The sequence below is a fragment of the Ostrea edulis genome, chromosome 6 (assembly GCF_947568905.1).
Source record: "Ostrea edulis chromosome 6, xbOstEdul1.1, whole genome shotgun sequence".
Lineage (NCBI taxonomy): Eukaryota > Metazoa > Mollusca > Bivalvia > Ostreida > Ostreidae > Ostrea > Ostrea edulis.
In genome coordinates this window covers 41521037-41540916 of record NC_079169.1, presented here as the reverse complement: position 1 = coordinate 41540916, position 19880 = coordinate 41521037, and the positions used below count along the sequence as shown (strand labels likewise).

At 35.4% G+C, this 19880-nt stretch overlaps 1 protein-coding gene and 1 long non-coding RNA gene across 4 annotated transcripts in view; one reads left to right on the top strand and one right to left on the bottom strand.

Moving 5' to 3' along the window:
• Nucleotides 1-7100: 7100 nt before the first annotated feature.
• On the bottom strand, nt 7101-9330 carry LOC125683184 (uncharacterized). Its single transcript, XR_007372808.2, has 2 exons — nt 8905-9330; nt 7101-7318 (listed from the first exon to the last, which is right to left on the bottom strand). It is a non-coding gene; the product is annotated as an uncharacterized LOC125683184 (long non-coding RNA).
• A 569-nt stretch (nt 9331-9899) lies between these two features.
• The window catches only part of LOC125683156 (fatty acyl-CoA reductase 1-like), an 82866-nt gene continuing 72885 nt past the window's right edge, over nt 9900-19880 (top strand). Inside the window, exons 1-2 of one of the 3 annotated variants that reach the window (XM_048923995.2) lie at nt 9939-10037; nt 14321-14426. In XM_048923995.2, coding sequence (XP_048779952.1) covers nt 14421-14426 — 6 coding nt within the window. In that variant the 5' untranslated portion in view covers nt 9939-10037; nt 14321-14420. Of the gene's footprint in view, nt 10038-14320; nt 14427-19880 lie in introns of all 3 variants that reach the window. The other 2 variants (XM_048923996.2, XM_048923998.2) reach the window with 2 other exon arrangements.

The window sequence follows — 19880 nt, the reverse complement described above, 5'->3', positions numbered from 1 at the left end:
TTTCGTCACACCACGTGAATCCTTCTCTTTCTTTATGTTTCATTTTCCATGTATCGACTAAGTTTAAATATGAAGCAGATCTTCTAAATGTTTTGAGCTTTTATCTTTATATGTTGATGGTGATTGATGTCTATCCTGTTTATTAAGAATCGTATTAAAATCTCCTGCAAGTATAGTATTGTTTTCACTCATTGCTAGCTTAAAAATCCACGTTTTCAATTTTTTGAAAAATTCTATTCTACTTTTATCATCATTGGGTGCATAAACATTTACGAGTGTGATAATTAGATCATTGACTTTAATATTAATCAAAAGTTTACGACCATCAACAGATCTGTGTATATTTATGATGTCAAAATTAAGCTTTTTATGAAGAAGAATGGATACTCCTCTGCTATGAGCAGAGTCAGTATTAGAGTGTATGGATGTACCAAACCATCTTGAGTCATACTTAAAATTATTTTTTTCGCAAAAATGTGTTTCTTGTAGAAAAATCACATCAATATTGTTATCATTAAACCATTGATATAATGTATTTCTTTTCTCATAACCATTTAAACCCCTTACATTCAGGGTAATACACTTCAAATGTTCCATAGCGAAAATAGCAGACAAAAAATCGTGTCAGGTATAAACAAACATGAGAGACTGTTATAATAATTATTTGACTGAAGCCGGGCGAGGTAACCCAGATTTGGATTTGTTTTTCGATTTTTTCTTAACTTCTGTGGCTACTCGTCCAAGTATCTGTCCTAGTACATTTTTTCCAGGCCAGGTTGAGGTTTTTGTGTGCATGGATTGATCATAATTGAGGCCTGTAGCCCAAAAATCATTGTATGTGGTTTCTGCGAAAATTACATTTTTGGTAGAGTTTTCAAGAACATCTCGGAAATTCTCAGTCCATGATCTGAACCCGTGATGAAATCCAACTATCCGATGTAGTGACAAAGTTGCCAATTCTTTTGGCTTCGAGTGCCGACTTAGCTGCTCGGATTTTATCGGCAGCCATGAGATTGCCGGATCTTATAGCTTTTACACACTGGAAGGCCTTGTTCTGCAGAATTGAATTTTTCACCAAATACAGATATTTCACATGGGTAGAAATTTGAAAGAGCATTTTGTTCGCCTTGGAATAGGATATAGTTATTGGGGCATTTTTTAGCATGGGCAGAGCATTGTTCATCACCCGGGGGGTGCCCCGGTTGAAGGCAAACTTTGCATTTAGTTTCTTCCGTGCATTCATTGGTGGGGTGGTCAGAACTCCAACGAATTCGGCATTTTCGTTTGGGGGGTTTTGGTTGACCGTAATGATAAATGCGGCACTGTATCCCTGCGCAGTAGCTCGTGCGGGGGAGAAATTTGTTATCTGGAAAGGGTTCTAAATAAATGTATCTGTTGCCATTTAACACACCAGTCATCTTTTTTGTCATCGGATTTCTTATTTTTTCATATTGTAGGTCACTTTTTGGGTTAGCACCTAGTTTTGTGAGCATCGCCAAAATTTCTTTGTCATCGACAGACAGGGGCACTCCAGACACAGTCACTTTAAGAACTCTATCTGCGGGTGATTTTGACCCAGTGACATAGGGATTTTGCTCGTATACATTGAAGTTTTGATTGTTGATATCAACCCCTTGAGTTAATAGAGTTTGTTTACTTTCATCATTGGTCAGGTATATACGCCAAAGATCACGGTCAAGCTGGATGCAACGTACCGTGTCCCCGACTGAGTGAATGACACTTTGCATAAGTTCAAAGTCTGAAATTTGATTGTTTCTGTTCATTTGGATTTCGCTATTTTTTAAATAAACTGGCTTAGATAAGGTTTCCATATTGCAGAAAGACTTTTACCAATGTTTAACACAGAATAATTTCAGGTAAACACAGGTGAACACGTACTCACCACACAGCAGAACTGTTCACAAAAAGGATCTCCAAAGTTTTCACTATATGTAAAGTTGAATTCTGCACAAAATTAAATTCATGTATCGGCGACAACGTCGCGAAATCATATGGTGAATCTGGAGACCAACTGACTATGAAAACAGTCCAAATATTGTCAAAATTGACGGAGCAGAGAAGGTCACAGCTTACCTTAGCCCAGTCACGTGACTTTTTCCTGATTTCAAAGATTAAAAAAAAAAAAAAGAAAAAAAAGAAAAAAAGAAAAAAAAGAAAGATTTTTTTAAATTATTATTTTACGAATCGAACCATCCGCCATTTTGTACGAGGGACTTCTGGGATTGGCGTCAAAAAAAAAAAATTCTTGTTAGAGGTTGAGATTTAGCTCGGATTATTTCCCGCGTTTTAGTCATTAGAGCTCGCAGTACGAGCCAGCGCTCCGCGCTGGCTCGCTGCGCTCGCTATAAAGAATATTGGAACAAAAAACCTACACACACAATAAATCAGAAATATATGTATACAAAGGGATGTCATTGAGTATCACATCCTTATCTTTTTCATGAAAAGGTAGATTAAGCGGCTATTAAGGAAAAATGTCGAGACCGGGACCGGCTTTTAACACTGTTTTTACTTCTCGGTCCCACCGATCCCGGAGTTTTCACATATTATTTTACGAAAGACGACAATAATATTATCAATCAACTATCAGAATGTAGGCATGATATGTCATATCTAAATTAACGAGAAATTGGGACTAAAATATTCTGATGTATTCTGTTTTTATCGAATAAAAAAATCTGGGACCGGGACCGAAGACCGGGTTTTAGTCACGGGACCGAGACTGAGGACCGGGACCGAGTTTTAGTCAGTACCCCCGTGGAGGCGTCATTACGTCACCTACTAAAAGCAAACGAACTCTGGCGGAAGTTTGATCTGAAAGCCAGCGACAGCGATTTGTAGCGTACGAACGGAATTCGCGCGGAATATACTGAGCTGATCGGAGCTTGACTAGATTTACCGCTTTTTGTAGTCTCGCTTTCCCCAGACTCTCGCCCTCGAAACTTTGCACGAGAGTCTGGGGAAAGCGAGACTACGCTTTTTGGAATCCGAAAACTCTGGTTCAATATCTTCTTTATAGAATTCACAGAAAAAGTTATATGATTCTTGTTTAATAGGTCACAGTTAATATGTTTTACGGCGTGACCGTGTTTGAGGGCGAAGCAAAAAAGTTTTGACATTAGTATCTATATCCAAAACAGGACAAAAACAACCCGAAGTTAGCACGCGGACGGAGCTGTATCAAAGCATCCTAATTTTTGGACATTTGATCCACCTATATATTGAACGCGGGAAATATAACGCAATTGATGTAAACAGTACATTGTGACATCATATTCAGCGTCGTTATTTAGCAAATTTACAAACAAAGGGTTTGAACCACAACAAAAAACATGGCGTTAATCGTGGAGTGATTATATATGATTAAGAAAATAAGATTTACACGCTTTCACGGATTTTATGTGTAACATCTCAGAACGACGTGAACTAGGGTAGACGAGATTCAAAATGGAGGAATACATGTCCCCGCGCTAATATTCGAATCGACGACATTGGTACCAAACTTTTCAAGTTCCATAGGTATGGTTTAATTTTTCATTATTTTCCTATATTAGCGAGCGCAGCGAACCAGCGCGGAGCGCTGGCTCGTACTGCGAGCTCTAATGACTAGAGCGCGGGAAATAATCCGAGCTAAATCTCAACCTCTAACAAGAATTTTTTTTTGACGCCAATCCCAGAAGTCCCTCGTACAAAATGGCGGATGGTTCGATTCGTAAAATAATAAAAAAAATCTTTGAAGTATTACAAACCTTTCTTATTTGAAAGGAAAGGATGACAATCATATTCTTCCCCCTTTCTTTTTCTTTTTAAAATATTGTCTAAAGAAATGTAAACAGTCACGTCACAACTACCAGGCTACGTCACAACAAGCTCGTTGCATTTCCCGCTAAACTGGTTCCTACATTGGCGAGAAGAGCAATTAAGACAGTAATCTTACGTATTGACAGTGAACCAGATCAGTTTTCCTTGTTTTCAATAATATGTATACGGTGTGACCGTTAGACCGAGCGAAGCATGTACGTAACTCCGTGTCCCGAGTGGTAATCATAAATCCGTTAAGTACGGTAGATTATGATTCATTTATAAATATATATTTTGAATGAAATTTCCTTGCGCTAAACACCCAGTAACATCTCAATATTTAAGGAGTTTATATGGGGACAACAGTTTTACATGATCCGCTTATTCATTGAACGCGGGAAATAAAACGCAAGGCGACGTAAACTGTGCATTGTGACGTCACATTTAGCCTCGACTTTTTTCTCTTTTTCAAAGCAAACAAATTTTATAAACAACAATAATACATTCCGTATGCAATGAAAAAGGCCGTTAAAACCAAACAAAATTAATCAATAAATTCAAAATGGTAAAAAAGTAACCGTAATTTTATCGTATATTCTTATTCAAAGAAACTCATGAACTCGTTCATTTATTTAGTCGTATTACGGTTTTATATGTATTTATTTGCTAAAACCTGTTACAATGATAATTATATTATTCACTTTGAACAAACTGAGTGTTTAAATTACGAATTGCACGTTAGAGTCTTCTATTATTGGCATTCAAAATAAAACACGAATAACTGTTGAAACGGGTAATGAAAAAATAAATGGCGGCGCCCATATGGATCACGAAAATTTCAGTGAACGTATATAGAGATTATCTCTTTTTCTTTTGCTGATTTTGACTTTTTTCTTTTACATACGTGTTACCTTTAGAGCCTTGCTTCGCGGACGGGCCTTCGGCCCGTCCGAGCTTCGCTCGGTATAAATTTTTTGAAAATGTATTCAGATATGCTGCGCTCGCCCCAACGGTCACACCGTAATCATATTTTCCTTTTAAGTATGGTTCCATGTAAAAATCAGGCAGAGGGTGATAAGTCGACCGTCAGGGATCGAGCCGATACTTATATATATTGTAACATTGTTTATAGGAAATCATTCGGTGATAATATTTTTTTCATATGACGCACCTTCACAGAGTTGTGTTACTAAAAATAGAATACCCATGTTTTGACCAAAATTGACTCATAAAAATGCTATATATTCTTAAAGGTTTTGTTAAATGAAAAGATCATACATTTTCAAATGGCTTATATAAAATGAAGAAGAAGGCTACTGTTTACGAATTTCTGTTGCCATAGTGAGTATTCGTTATGTGTTACCATGGTAACCGTTCCTGTAGTTAACGAAAGGATTTTCTAACGGAAAAACATTCCAACTTTAAGACCATTTTTCTCGAAACAGCAAACACTTTCAAAAAAGTTTTATAATTAGACGGATAAAGTACATGCTATTGAATAATTTTTACTCAATATTTTTTTTGAAAGTTTTTACTGTACTCGGAAAAAAATATATGAAGATTGTGAAAAATGGCGGGAAAATAATGTATTTTCATGTTTTTAAATTTTCTTTTACTTACAAACTATTCAACAAGCACACTTTTTTGTCATGTTCTAGTAATTATCATATTTATAAATATCTAAAATGATCTTCTTTATGTGTTTACACACCATAATTATATGTCTATAGATGTAAATGCAAGAAACGATGCATAGCATTTTGGGTCGGGATCGAAAGTCCGTTTATTATTAACCCATTTCTTTCAGATTTCCTCAGGTTTTTGTAAACAACTTATTAGACCGGTCTTTATAGGATATTTTGCACTGAATGGAGAGTTTAACTTGCAAGTATTTTTGGCTGGATAGTTGTGAGTTTGTGGGTAATTAACAGATTAAAGAAAAAATGCTTGGTTGGCAATTGTTTTTCATTTTGAAATTCACCTATCAACAACTCTTGTGAGGCTGGTCAACGACGTACGTTGTAGGTTGCTCGAATAACAAGAGATTGGCATTTTAGTCCCAAGCATAAAGAGAATGAATGCCCATGTTCTTTAAAAACGTATATCTTTAGAAAAACAAAACTGAAAATACATTGAACATGTTCAAGGGAATCCTATGATAAAACATTAAGACATAATTTATCAACTTTTGTGTTTTACCCTAAATAATTCATTGAAAATATCTTTTATTTGAAAAATCATTTTGAATTCATATTTGCTCTGTGTAATATGAAATTTAATACATTTATTACAAAGCATCTGGACATTTTAAACTTTGGCTAACAATTCTAGAAACATGATATGGCTCAAATTTTAAAATAAAACTTTTTAGCACTTGATTTCCTTATGAATCCTTTGTAAGAGTGGAACAAAAACTTTTAGTGAAATGTACGTTTTTACAGTCGTATAATATATATGTTTGTTCAGGAAAAAATAAAAATCAGAACAAAAACTGCAGACATTTGTGTCATTAATATTGTAAAATTTGGACAGTTTATATTGACTTTATATAATTTTATGAAAATACATGTAATGTAGAAATGGGATTGTTTTAAAATTCAATAATGTAGTTTAAAAAATGTAAGTTGACTCATTTATCATGTCTATGGCACTATCTTTTACCAAGTATGATTACAGGTTGCTTTCAGACAAAACAACCGTTTTACATAATCCATGTAGATATTAGTGTCTGTAAAGTGAATTGAAAATGAATTCTTAATTATTTCATCAATACATTCCATTATCTATAAGATTTTTTAAGAGTTGCAACTTGTAAGTTTAGATCCTTTATAAACTGTATACTGAAAGATGTACGCGGAAGAGTTCTTTGAAGCTTAAAAATTTTATTTCAAAATCATACTTTTTTAAAAGTGTAACCCCAAACAAGGCATAAACATGATAAAGGAACAAATGAGCACAGAAATATATTTGTTACGAACATATTTACAAAACGGAGGCAGATCCAGAAAAAAATATAAGGGTGGGAATGGAGGTTTTGTGACTCGTGTATTTACCTTCTCCATCCAGAAAGGGGTGGGTGAAGAGCCCAATAATTGCATAAAATAGACCATTTGAGCTATTCTATGATGCATCACATTATACATGTATTTTTGCATGTCAACACAACTTCATTACACAATTCAACCCATTGGTGTTTAATTTTTTCATAAGTTGTTTCCCTTTCGAATTTAGGTACATTAGGAATTTCAGTTGAAATAATTTGAATAAAACACCATATATAAGAATGCTTTCATGTTTATTTGACAATTTGTCATTTATTTCTTCATAGAGTTTTGATATTTTGTTTGGATTCAATATTTTAGACTGTCTTGATGTTCAACATTGAATTTATTGACTCCTTTGCTTTCCTTTTGTAATAGTGTCTTGTACTTTCACTTGGTTTGATTGATTTTCCTCCTGTTACCACTTTAAGTATAACCTTGGGTTTTGCAGAGACCTACAATACAATAAGATAGACACTGATTTTCAGGACACAAGAATTTACTTATTTTTCTCTCCTCAATATACATGTATATAATATATATTTCTCTAGTTTTTGAGAAAGTTTGAACATTTTATATCATAAAACTTTCAATTAAAGTACACGACTCAGAGCCTAGTAGTCATAGTACACATTGATTTTTAAATTATACATGTAGTTAGAAAGAATAAAATACTAAAACAGCATATAAAACTTTTGAAAACAAGAAATGCTTAAAGAAACTTGTATATGGCATTGAGAAGGTGTTCCAAATATTCTAAATCAGTGACAAGTAGGTTCAGATACTAGTCAGGGCAACAGCTGTATCAGGTTTTGAGTCTGGTTTCTGAGTGACCAATATTTTCCTATAATGGTGGGTTGGGGGTTGGTTGACTTTGACCTCATTATCAGAAGGGGTCATATAGTGCTTGTATATCAGGATTATTATATAATATTATACTGCTCTACCAAGTTTGAGGTTTATAAAACATTTACACTTTAGATTCATTGGTACATATGTGCTACATGTATTTACCACAGAGGTTCCCAATGCATGTAGTGATGGTAATGACACTCCATGATGCTGGTATGAAAACTTTAAAGAAAGATACATTAGCTAAATGACTTGATCTTTGTTATATTTATATATTATTATTAGAAATATAAATTCAAGAACCCATACATTAACCAGTCCCCATGACCATATCAGATTGAGGCAGACTTTAAATAGTACTATAATAGATATCTAATAAAAATGTCAAGATATAATTAACATTATGAATTGTTTTACAATAAAATGGAATTCTTTAAAAAAAACTACAGACCCTAAATATTTTCTTTGATATGTCTAATAGTATGCATATGTTTTTAAAATATGAATTCCGATTTGTCAAGAGCTGAATGGTGACCACTAAAAGAAATGATTTTGTGCATATGAAATAATATTTAAAAAATTTGTGTGTGTTTATATAGAACACCTTGAAGGAAAAAACAATGATGTGTATATAAAATAAATTGAAGAAAAAAATCCCATCCATTCTGAGAATTGAACCCGGTACCTCCGGTATGCTGATCCGGTTATCTAACCACTTAGCTATCTGTGACTTGTAGAGACTATGATCACATTATATACTTAACATTGCATCTCACAAAGTTATATCATGTCTTAAATTTTTATATGCAAATTCGACTGAAATCTACATGTAGTACATAAAACCACACTCTTTCGAGATGATACCTACTCCTACTGACCCTCAGTTAGGCATAATTTACATTTATATCTGAGACAAGAGGCGTTTGTGTGGAGGATACGTAGATGTCTGCTATTATTGCAGACCATTACAAATGAAACATGCCGTCGACTAGCCTAGGCCTAAAACATATCATAGCGTAACTGTTGAAAGTATGACTTTTTGAAACAAGGGAGTGGGTGTCATCTGCACACAGTCGTCTCATACAATGCTACATTGTATAATACAACATTTTATGCTAGTAATAACATGAATAATAAATATTGCGAATTTTGACTTATTAAATATGTAAATCACACCATTTGAAATTACCGGAATGCGCCGACTTGATGACATGTCATATAAGATATGTTGCTCGGTCTTCGTTGTCGGCTGCTCCACACACGTTCTATCTTCAGTGACGCCATATACATCAATGTATTTCTGACACTCTCCGAAGGTAAATATATTCGTTTCCTTTAGAGGACGCTTGAGGGTAGTTCACACTCTGTCGGAATATTGTCCTACACGGCATTCAGTTTTGGATCCGCCATATTCCGCGCACTTAGTGTGTTGACAAAGCAGCGCCCCTAGCGATCATCGAGGTTAAATTCAAGAACGATAACCGAAATTGCATTAAAATCGAAACATTCAGAGAGGTTTTAAAATGTTATATTGAAACTTTCAAAAAAAATATTTATTTCAGAGCATGCCTTTTTTATTTGTTTAATGTTATATAATGATATATTTTCATACCTGCTTTGCTGTTTTTAGATTTCAAAGGGATTTCAAGTAGTGTTTTGTATAGATTTGCACTAAGCGTGAATTCTCCATGTTCATAATTATCTGTCCATAATTTTGGAACAAGGCGAAATAAATCAAAACTACTTTGCATATTTGCCAAACATATTACGGTGAGTTAGTATGCTAAGTTTGGGTTCATTTCGTGAACGTGGACTTATCACGAAAATGCGATTTTGCCTGATTTTTACGTGGAACCATACTTAAACGTGTATATACGTGTTACCTATAGGGAGAGCTCCGCTCTCACGGCCTTCGGGCCGTGAGAGGGCTTCGCCCTCTATCATAATAAATTTGATGTCATTTTATCAACTATTAAGAGAGAGAAATCATGCAAAATTCGTTATCCGGGACTTTCGGGTTTAAGCCGTACTACATTTACCGCTTGCCCGCGCCGGTTGTGCCCCCCCTCCCCCCTCCCCTATATCCGCCACTGATATATCTATCTATCTATCTATCTATCTATCTATCTATATATATATATATACTACCCCAAGAAAATTCGCGTATTCGGGATCGATAGTGGTTTTTCCGGAGTGGGAAACGATAAAAAAATTGACCAATCAGAGGCGCAGAGCAGGGTTAAATAATCGATCGGCGGAACTGAGTAGGTCTATACTTAACGAATCAGTGATGGAAGGGACAATAGTGATTTGATTAGTGAGGTATAGTTTGTGTAATTTTTTTTTCAATACATTTATAAAACCAATATAAACAAGGGCTTGGAAAATGAAATTGGTCAGGGTTAGAGTAACATCATGATTGGATATGGGCCGGGGCGGGTCTGTTTACCATTAAGAATGTATGCCGGCTCGACCATTTATTATTTAAAGAAAATATTGACCGATGTTTTGTTAGAGTATTTTTTGAGTTACTCCTGTATTTGTGTCAGTCTTGCAATGCTTTTCCGTTACAGGTTCCTTCGCCCTTTTGCACGACAAGAAAAAAATTACGAGTTATTTCCCTTCTGTTTTTAGTTGCTAACTAGTCCATAGAATACAAATACTGTCTGTTTGTAATGGCCTGACCAACAAAATACATATAATCTATATTTACAGACTTTGACAAAAGCATTGGAACGATCTATAGCATCATATTAGTTTGCTGAAAATAATTGCGTTTAATGGTTTGATGCTCAAAATAACCACACATTTCATAACTTGTTCTAATTGTAACAGGGACCGTTGTATCATATTACATTCTCAGTTGTTGTGGTATGAACCTATGATGTCGAAAGTTTTCCATTTTTCTCATTTCTAAGAGATTTATCAGTGTGAAAGTGATTTTGATAACACTAGTAAGTAAATGGTCCAAAAATATATCTGCCACATAAATTTCAAAACATTTCATTGAAATCTCAAAATGTAGATATATAGATCTACCTGATTAAACAAGTTAAAAATTACATTGCATGTGCATTCTTGTGCATGTAAATTTAATTTAGGATCTGTTGTTCACATTCATTAAAGCATTCATATTGCAAACCTACAGCAAAAAATATCATTTTATTATAGCCTTTTAATACACGTATCAACACTTCGCCGCGAGTTACGTCCCTTTGCGGGGTCAACCAAAGGTCAATCGGTGAAAAACCAAGTTTTCCTTCTTTACCTTACCAAATGTAAGATGTTATTACTTTGAATTTTAGCCAATTACCAAGTTTTCATACAAGTTAATGGGTTGCCCCAATCTGGGGCATATTGTAGTTGACTGCAATTGATGGAAAAATAACAGATATCAAAGCTACAGAGAGGAAAATTACAAAGGCCAACGTAGGGAAATACGATTTTTATCAGGGAGATGGCGGACAAGGGACATAACTTTCGCGAAGTGTTGATACGTGTATTACAAAGGTATGGCGATTTCAGCACCAAATAATGAAATAAAGCAATATACACGTGCATAAACGCACACGTGAGTATGACTCCAAACTTTTGTGGATCATATACCTACAGTATGAATTTCAGTCTATGCGAAAGACATTGGACCGTCGGACCTGACCGATGTGCAGTGCCTCAGTCCAATGCATCATTTTTTACACCGGACCGGAATGTCCGATGTCTCAGTGTCCGGTTTTGAGCTTTACTATTTTGATGCGGAGTCATTTAAATATTTGTTATAAGTAAAAAATAGCACACAAATCCAAATACGTAAATGAATGTGATTAAAACCGCATGGACTGTCTAGTTTGCACCACTCTATTAATTTTGCCTATATGTTCTTACCAAAATTACTCACCTTTGACCTGACCCTGCTTCCTTAAAGTAAACTTTTCAGAAGTTGTACTTTCACATCATGTAGTACAGTTCTTAATGAGCATTTTCATACCAAAAAATACATACCCATCCAGCAAGGCGTGAGAGTTTGTTTACATCGAAGTCAAGCACGTGCAAAATCAGCTGGTCAAAAGCCAAATCACCCACCTCTACAACAAAAATTCCAAAAAATATTTAAATCCTTCTTTCATGGTTTTTATTCACAAAATTTCAAACACAATACTTGAATTTACATCTCACAAAAAATTGGAGAGCCTACCTCATAATGAAAGTCCCATAAAACATGCAAAGTTCCAGGAATTATTTTCTTTCGGCCATGATTCGACGTGAACCTCCACATAAATAGAGTGATGCAACCTCTAAAGTATTATACGGGAGGGATCCCTGGTATAGTATTACTAGTATAATAAACAAGATTCCCTTGGTTTTGCATTTTCACATGTTTCACTTTTTTACATTAGGTTTTTCGGTCTGACAAAATTTGGTTTGGTCCGGTGTGTTCATTGATTACCGAATGTCCTGTGTGGTCCAAAAAACTTTTGCATAGACTGGAATTTCATAACGTTTGCATCAAATATAAGAAAGTTATAGTGATTTTAGAAAGAAATGTCCAATCAGAATTCAGCACACATGCATGCAAGTGCTGAGCAGTGATTTTAACCACAGCAATTTATAAGATAGCTCGAGTATCAAGACACACTTAAAACCTCAACATTAGGAGAATTTGATGAAAACAAAAACATCGCCCTTCAAAAAATGAACTTTCGAAAGACGGTGCGTGTGCATTTTTATTAAAAACAATCTATAGATACACGTATTATCTACCTATGCTGTGATTATCAACTCATTGGCTTACATAAGAGAGTTATATTACGGACATTTTAATGTTATCCAATCAAAAAGAAGTAAATGAGCGTGCAGATTGGTAGTTTTGACCATGCAAATGAGTTTAGGGTCTCAAAATCTGCCGATGATATGAATATTAAGGCTGTATGATCCGATGTTCATGTATTATTTTTGTACACATTAGTATTACTTTCAAGCAGATAGTGTTAAAAGTTATTAACTTTTCCTTATTGCATGCTTAAAAACATTTGCATGTAAAAGAAAACGGGGAGAAGATTATTTAGGAAGTAAATATAGTGTGGTACACATAAAATCATCTGGAACACTTTGGGCTTTTCGATGTTCCAGATGACGCATAATTTATACATTGCTAGGCGTCTATAAATAGCCCCACGCATGTTGGAGGAATCCCGCCAATAATGATGTATTAACTCAGACGCAACTGTCTAATTTTAGGGCTAAAAGAGCATAAAACAATGAATTATTAAGAGGGAATTTGATATTTTTATTTCTATTAAACTTATGGCATGGTACTGTTGTAACAAAATACACAGCTTTACACAGATAAGACCAGCGATGATCTGAAAGTTTGAACTGGTCATGTGACTATCACTTGAAATGGCGGAGTGGCGCAGTTGTTTGTAAACACTGATTTAAAATAAAATAATTTCGGTGAACACAGGTGAAAAAATGTAATTTATGACATGTCACACAGCCTCGTAACTATATACGTGCTATGATTTAATCGTGTTTTTACAAGATGGAAATTTTTTTACGTAATTCGGACCATACAGCTTTAAACCATTTTAATGGACAACAAAAAAGGTAGGGCAAGTGTCAATCCGCTCTGGACTTGGGAAGATACTGTTCACTCAATATGTTGAGAAACCTTTCCTTGACATACATTAAACTATTGATTTTGTGGTCACATGGTCAAAGGTCAAACTGGGCATAGGAAGATACTGCAGCCCAGTCAATTTCTTGAGAACCCTTAATTTGCTTGACAGGCATCAAACTTTGCACACTGGTACATCATAAGGCATTATCATAACAGTAGGGCTGTCACGGTTCAAAAAAATTTCGGGTCGGGTCGGTTCTAATTTTTTTAGTTCGGGTTTGGGTATTTCGGTTTGGGTCTATATAACTGTTTAAAAATCTAATATACAGTTAAAATCAAAAACATTTATTGTATTTTGTCTCAATAATTACTCGGGGATGTGGACCGAGGTTTAGACTCGACATCCATGGTACTAGTAACAGCATTGTCACTTGTACTCGTTTCCATCCATGCTTTCAATTATTTGTCATTGACAATGTTGATCCTGTGGCGTATTTTCAATGCATCTGTCATATCTTATATATACTGTCATTATTTACAGTTTTGTCCACAATGCCATCATTTAACAATTGATCAAAATACCGTCACCTTTGAGGATTTTGACGACATTTCGTTTAAACGGATTTCTAATAATGATTCTATTTTAAAAACCAAACCTGAACTGAAATACGGAAAAATGGAACCGAACCCGACCTGAACAACACGACCCGCGGTTTTCGGTTATTTCGGGTACCCGTTGTAGCCCTAAATAACAGGGTTCGACATTCACGCTCGTCACCTCGTCATTTCCACCCCAATATGATTTTTGATGACCTGTTTTTTTAACCCCAGTTCGCCCAAATGATGACCTGGTGACAAGTTTGGATTGTGATTAAAAATTGTATATATTTAGAAAATAAATAATGTGAAAAGAAACAAATCCAGTCGGTAAAACTTTGTTAACTAGTGTTTTGGTCTGGTGCGATAACAGCTAGAAGTTGCCTTTCAGAATTTCCGGATATGTCTGATTTGCATTCTATTACACAAGAGGAAAACATCCGGTTAAACCACAAGCAATACACAACTTCTGAGATATCAGCTCTTCTGTGATGGAGGTACGTTCAGTATTCTGTTGAACGCTTGGGTGGATATGCATATATTATAAACGTCTATGTAAATACGGATAAAAGTTATGAAAGTGTATATTTTGTTTATATCAGCCGTTGGTATACACTAAACTGACCATATCAAGAATTATATTTGTTTGAATTAGGCGGTTAAATTAAATATGAAATTATTTTTCTTTTCCTCTTCTGCACGAGTGATATTTTAATCAAAGAAAGATGATATTATTGATTTTTGTTTGGGCTACTTTATTATTAGATACTTATAAACTTCCTAATATTGTGTTTCCCTGCAGTTTGGGTGGTTGCATGATGTCTGATAATCGGCCTTTAGGCAATATCTGAAGGCAGCGATAAGCATTTGTACTCGCCGCGTGTGGACGAAAGTATGTTTTGGGTCTCACTGTACGTAAGAGTTCCACAAAGGAAAAGAACTAATGGGCAACTCGGAAATTGCATGATAATGCATTGCTTGGGGTTGAATTTACAATTGAAGACTTACTTTGACTTGATTCCTTCTCTCCTCGTGGAGAATAGGGCCATGAACAAGTCCTCTCCATTTACTTCTGTCCTGGGCTGATCTTGCTGCCTCTGTCCATGACCCAAAACCTAGTTCTTTCCTCTCTCTTTCTATTGTTCTTCTCCACGTTTCCTTCGGTCTTCATCTCTTTCTTTTTCCTTCTGGTGTCCAACTAAGGGCTACATATGGGTGTGTTCTTTTATCCATCCATAGCACATGTCCAATCCACTGCCATCTGCATGTTTTTATCATAGTGCTGATCTTTGCTACTCCTGCTATCTCTCTAACTGCTACATTTGGTATTTTCATTGGCCAGTAGATCTTTAAGATTTTCCTAAGACATTTGTACTGGAAGGTATCTACAAGTTTTTCATCCCCTTTTGTCATTTTCCAGGTCTCGCTGCCATACAATAACACAGCTATTACATTTGAGCTGAAGAGCTTCATTTTTGTTTTTCTGTTGAGTTGGTTATTGCTCCAGATCTTGCGTAGCTTATGGAATGCTACTCTTGCATGGCCAATTCTTCTTCTTATATCTTCATTAGTACCTCCTGTCTTGCTTACTGTTGCTCCGAGGTAAATGAACTCATCCACATCGTTTATGTTGTTCCCATTGATGGTTATTGGTGTGATGTTTGCAGCATTTAGACGCATAACTTTGGTTTTTCCTGTATTGATTTTTAAACCTGTTCTAGCTGCGTATCTGTTTAGAGAGTTCAGTTTTTGTTGCATTTGATCTTTGCTGCTGGATAATAAAGCGATGTCGTCTGCAAAATCTAGATTGTCTAATTTTGTTGTCATATTCCATCTTATGCCTGAGTTGTTATCTGCTGTTGTCTTTTTCATTATCCAGTCAACTACCAGGAGGAACAAGAAACCTGACATGTAGCATCCTTGTTTGACACCAGATTTAACATTAAACCATTCTGTTGTACCATTTCCATCAACAACTGCGCATTCACTGTCTTCATACATTAATTTAACCATACTGATTATTTCGTCTGGTATACCATAAGATTTCATGATCTTCCAAAGGGTTTCCCTGTGTACGCTGTCGAAGGCTTTTTCAAAATCGACGAAGCATAGATAGAGGTTGGAGTTCCATTCTGTAGCTTGTTCTAGAATATTACGTAGGACAAATATCTGTTCCGTAGTGCCTCTTCCTGCTTGTTCCATTCTCAAATGTCTGTCTACACCAAATACAATTCTTTTTATTATTATTTTCCCCATTATTTTGGCAGTTGTTGCTATTAGTGTGATTCCTCTCCAATTTTCACAGTTTGTCAGGTCACCTTTCTTTGCTAACTTTATTATAAGTCCCCATCTCCAATCTTTGGGAGCTTTTCCAGTTGTCCAGACAATGTTGTATAGTTTGTGTAGTTCCTTGACAGTTGTTTCTATGTCTGATTTCAATATTTCTACAGTGATGTTATCTACACCTGGAGCTTTGCCAAATTTCATTTCTTTCAATGCTCTCCTTATCTCATCTTCTGTTGGTGGACCTGTTTCTATGTCTAATTCGATGGACTCCCCTGTTAGTATTTCAGCAGGATCAACAGGGTCTGGTCTATTTAACACTTTGCTGAAGTGTTCCATCCATCTTTTTCTTATATCTTCCTCTTTAGTCAAGAGATATCCTTCCTTGTTTTTTACTGCCTCGACAGTTTTTGGACGTTCGTTGCACAATAATTTGGTTACATCATATAGTGCCTCATTCGCCATGTCATCTACCCATTGTCGTTTATCTTTTCTAAAACTTCTTTTCACCTCTTTGTCTTTGTCCCCATACTTTTCTTTTAGTCTAGCTCTTAATCTCTCTGATCTTGCACTTTCTACTTTGCCCTTTAGAACTCGGCTCTCTTCTACCTTTTTCCAACTGCCCTGGCTTATCCATTCCTGGTTTTTCCTTTTTCTATACCCAAGTACGTTTATGGCAGTTTCATTATATGCAGTTTTAATGTTGTTCCATCTTTCTTCTATATCATCAGGATTGGGACCTATGGTGTTGTCTTCACTGAGTGCATTAAATCTATTCCTCAGTTCTATTTGGAATTGTTTCCGAACTTCTGGTACCTTAAGTTTGCATGTCTCGAATCTTGTTGAAGATGTTGATTTCTTTCCTATTTTGTGCAGTTTAAGCATTACTTTTGTGATGACTAAATTGTGGTCAGATCCGACATCTGCACCTCGGTGTGCTCTGACATCCAACACAGATCTTTTAAAGCGCCCATTGACTGCTACATGGTCTATCTGGTTCTTGTGTTGACCATTTGGTGAAGTCCATGTCTGCTTGTGTATGTCTTTATGTTTAAACATTGTTGAAGATATTGCCAAGTTGTTGATGGCACAAAATGATGCAAATCTTTCTCCATTATCGTTCCTTTCCAAGTGTAAACCATACTTTCCAACAATTCCATCCTCTCCTTCCTGTTTGTTACCTACTTTTGCTTTAATATCGTCAGTTAGAATTATAATATCATGACGTGGAGTGTTGTCTATGACTCCCTGTAGTTGTTCGTAAAAATTATCTTTTGATTCTTCTTCTGCATCATTGGTAGGTGCATACACTTGTATTAATGTTGTTTTTATATACTTTGACCAGAACCTGGCAGTTATGATGCGGTCGTTAATGGGTGCCCATTCGTATAATGTCTTGGCTTTCTCTTTTGATATAGCAATAGCAACTCCATTACTGTGATGGTTATCTTTTCTTCCAGAATACAGTATCGTTTCACCTGTCTGGGTTCTGATTTTTCCAGAATCTGTCCATCTGCATTCGCTTATTCCAAGTATATCTAGGTGGTATCTCTTCATTTCTGCTATTACTTGTGCGGTTTTTCCAGTGGAGTACATAGTTCTTACGTTCCATGATCCCAACCTGACGATGTTTTTGGGGCTTGCTAGCATATCCCTCTGTCCGCGAACTTCCTTTCGGCTTTGGCTCGTAGACATCATGCTTGCATCTCTGTTCGCTATGAAATCATCCTTTGGAGTATGCTCGATAGCTATGCTTACCCCACGACTTCTTATTGACTTGAATTGAAGAGGACACTTTAATAGTAAATTTGACTCAAAGCATGCAATATTATTTCAATGCCTGTTGGTTAATTAAGGTTGATCGATCCTCATGTGACTTATCAATATCAATGGTTGAAAGTGGAAAAACTGTATTAAATTCCACTCAATATAGTTAAATTTAATTAATAACCAAAGAAAATGTGTATGTTGCCACATTTTTAAAAATGTACATCAGACATACAAAAACAGCATATTCTGATTGGACGATTTTAAAATCACTATAACTTCCTTGTATTTGATGGAAACGTTATGAAATTCATACTGTGGGTATATGATACAAAGGCCTGTTGAATGATATCAACAAAAGTGCAGAATCATACTCGCATGCGCGTGTATGCATGTGCATTACTTTTTTTCATTTCTTGGTACTGAAATGACTATCATATTAAACGCACTACGTGTAATTAAAGGCAAAAATAAAAGAATTTTTTGCTATAGGTTTACAATGACATCACTTTTTAATTGGGGGAAGTTTGGGGAACATATGTAACGGTCCCCGTTACAATTAGAACTAGTTTGAGAAAGGTTTCTGCAAAAACCTATGACATCACATGAGGATCGATCAACCTTGAACAACGTGGGCATTCGATCTTGTTGGGGTAGAGAGGGTTGCCGACGCCTAAACAATCTAAGAAAAGGTTAAATTATAAAGGAAACTCTAAAAGGGGGCTGTTTAAGACATCGTTCACCCAGGGGCGTCCATGGCTCATTTATGAAGATGAGAAAATGTTTTGTTCTTGCTGCCCGCGTTATCTCCAACTTTAATAAGGGCTCAACATCGTTCGGACTTTAAGTTGTAAAACGAAATATATAAGCTACCTATTCAAGACACAAGACAAGGACAAGTGTATACATGAAAGGGACTGATTCACGATTTCCCCCAAAATTTTCTTTTTCATCTTAATGATCAAAATCTACTGTCTAATGTGTTTAAAAGAGTTCCATAAAAATTAAGGTTATACCCATTATCACAGAAGCTCATTTTAGAGAGTTTATTATTTGTTTTGTAAACAAAGATTGCTGTATGTTATTGTTTACAAAATTTTTAAAGAAATGGATATCGATCTAAGTTTATCATATCTTTCGCATTTCAAGCATTTTTGGGGTAAAACGTGTTATCTAAAAGTTAAAATTTGTGACTATGCACAATTAAGATGCTTTATTATGATTACAAAATGTTTGTTTGTATACATATGAAGACTTGAGTCTTTGTTTACATAACACATATTTAAGGCTAAAATTTTTCTTTTATTCTTTCATTCAGAAGGTCAAAAAGGTGCCCCCCCCCCCTAATATTTTTCAAAAAAACCCCAAAATTCATATAGTAAAATTCACATATATAGTGTAATATATAATTATTTTTAAGCAGAAAGTTCATTTAATTCAATGAGACTCAGAGTCAGTCAGTGCGACTGTTCTTTAGCTTAAATAAAAAAAAAATATTATGAAAAGCACTTAATGCCTTAACATTTCTTAGGGCATCATCCAAAAGGTCGTAATCATGAGGTAATGGTTCGGTTCTCGTTCCCAGCCCGCATCTGGCGTCAAACCTATGATATGTAGTGACTGTTCCTTTGCCAAGTGCCCGGCACTAGTGTCGTTTAAAGTCCTTTACCGGTATTTGTTGACGACTCATACGAGTGAAAAAATCTCGCAAGGGACGACTGATCAAAAGGTATCTAATATGTGTGACCTTGACTAACTTTCAAGGTCTAATAATTCATTAGATAGCTTGTTCATGGAAACTTCGTCTTGATACAAAAATGTCTATGCCCAACTGCCCTAATACCAGTTCAACATTTGTATATATTTAAAATCTTTTTGTAAAGCTAATATGTTGAATTGTT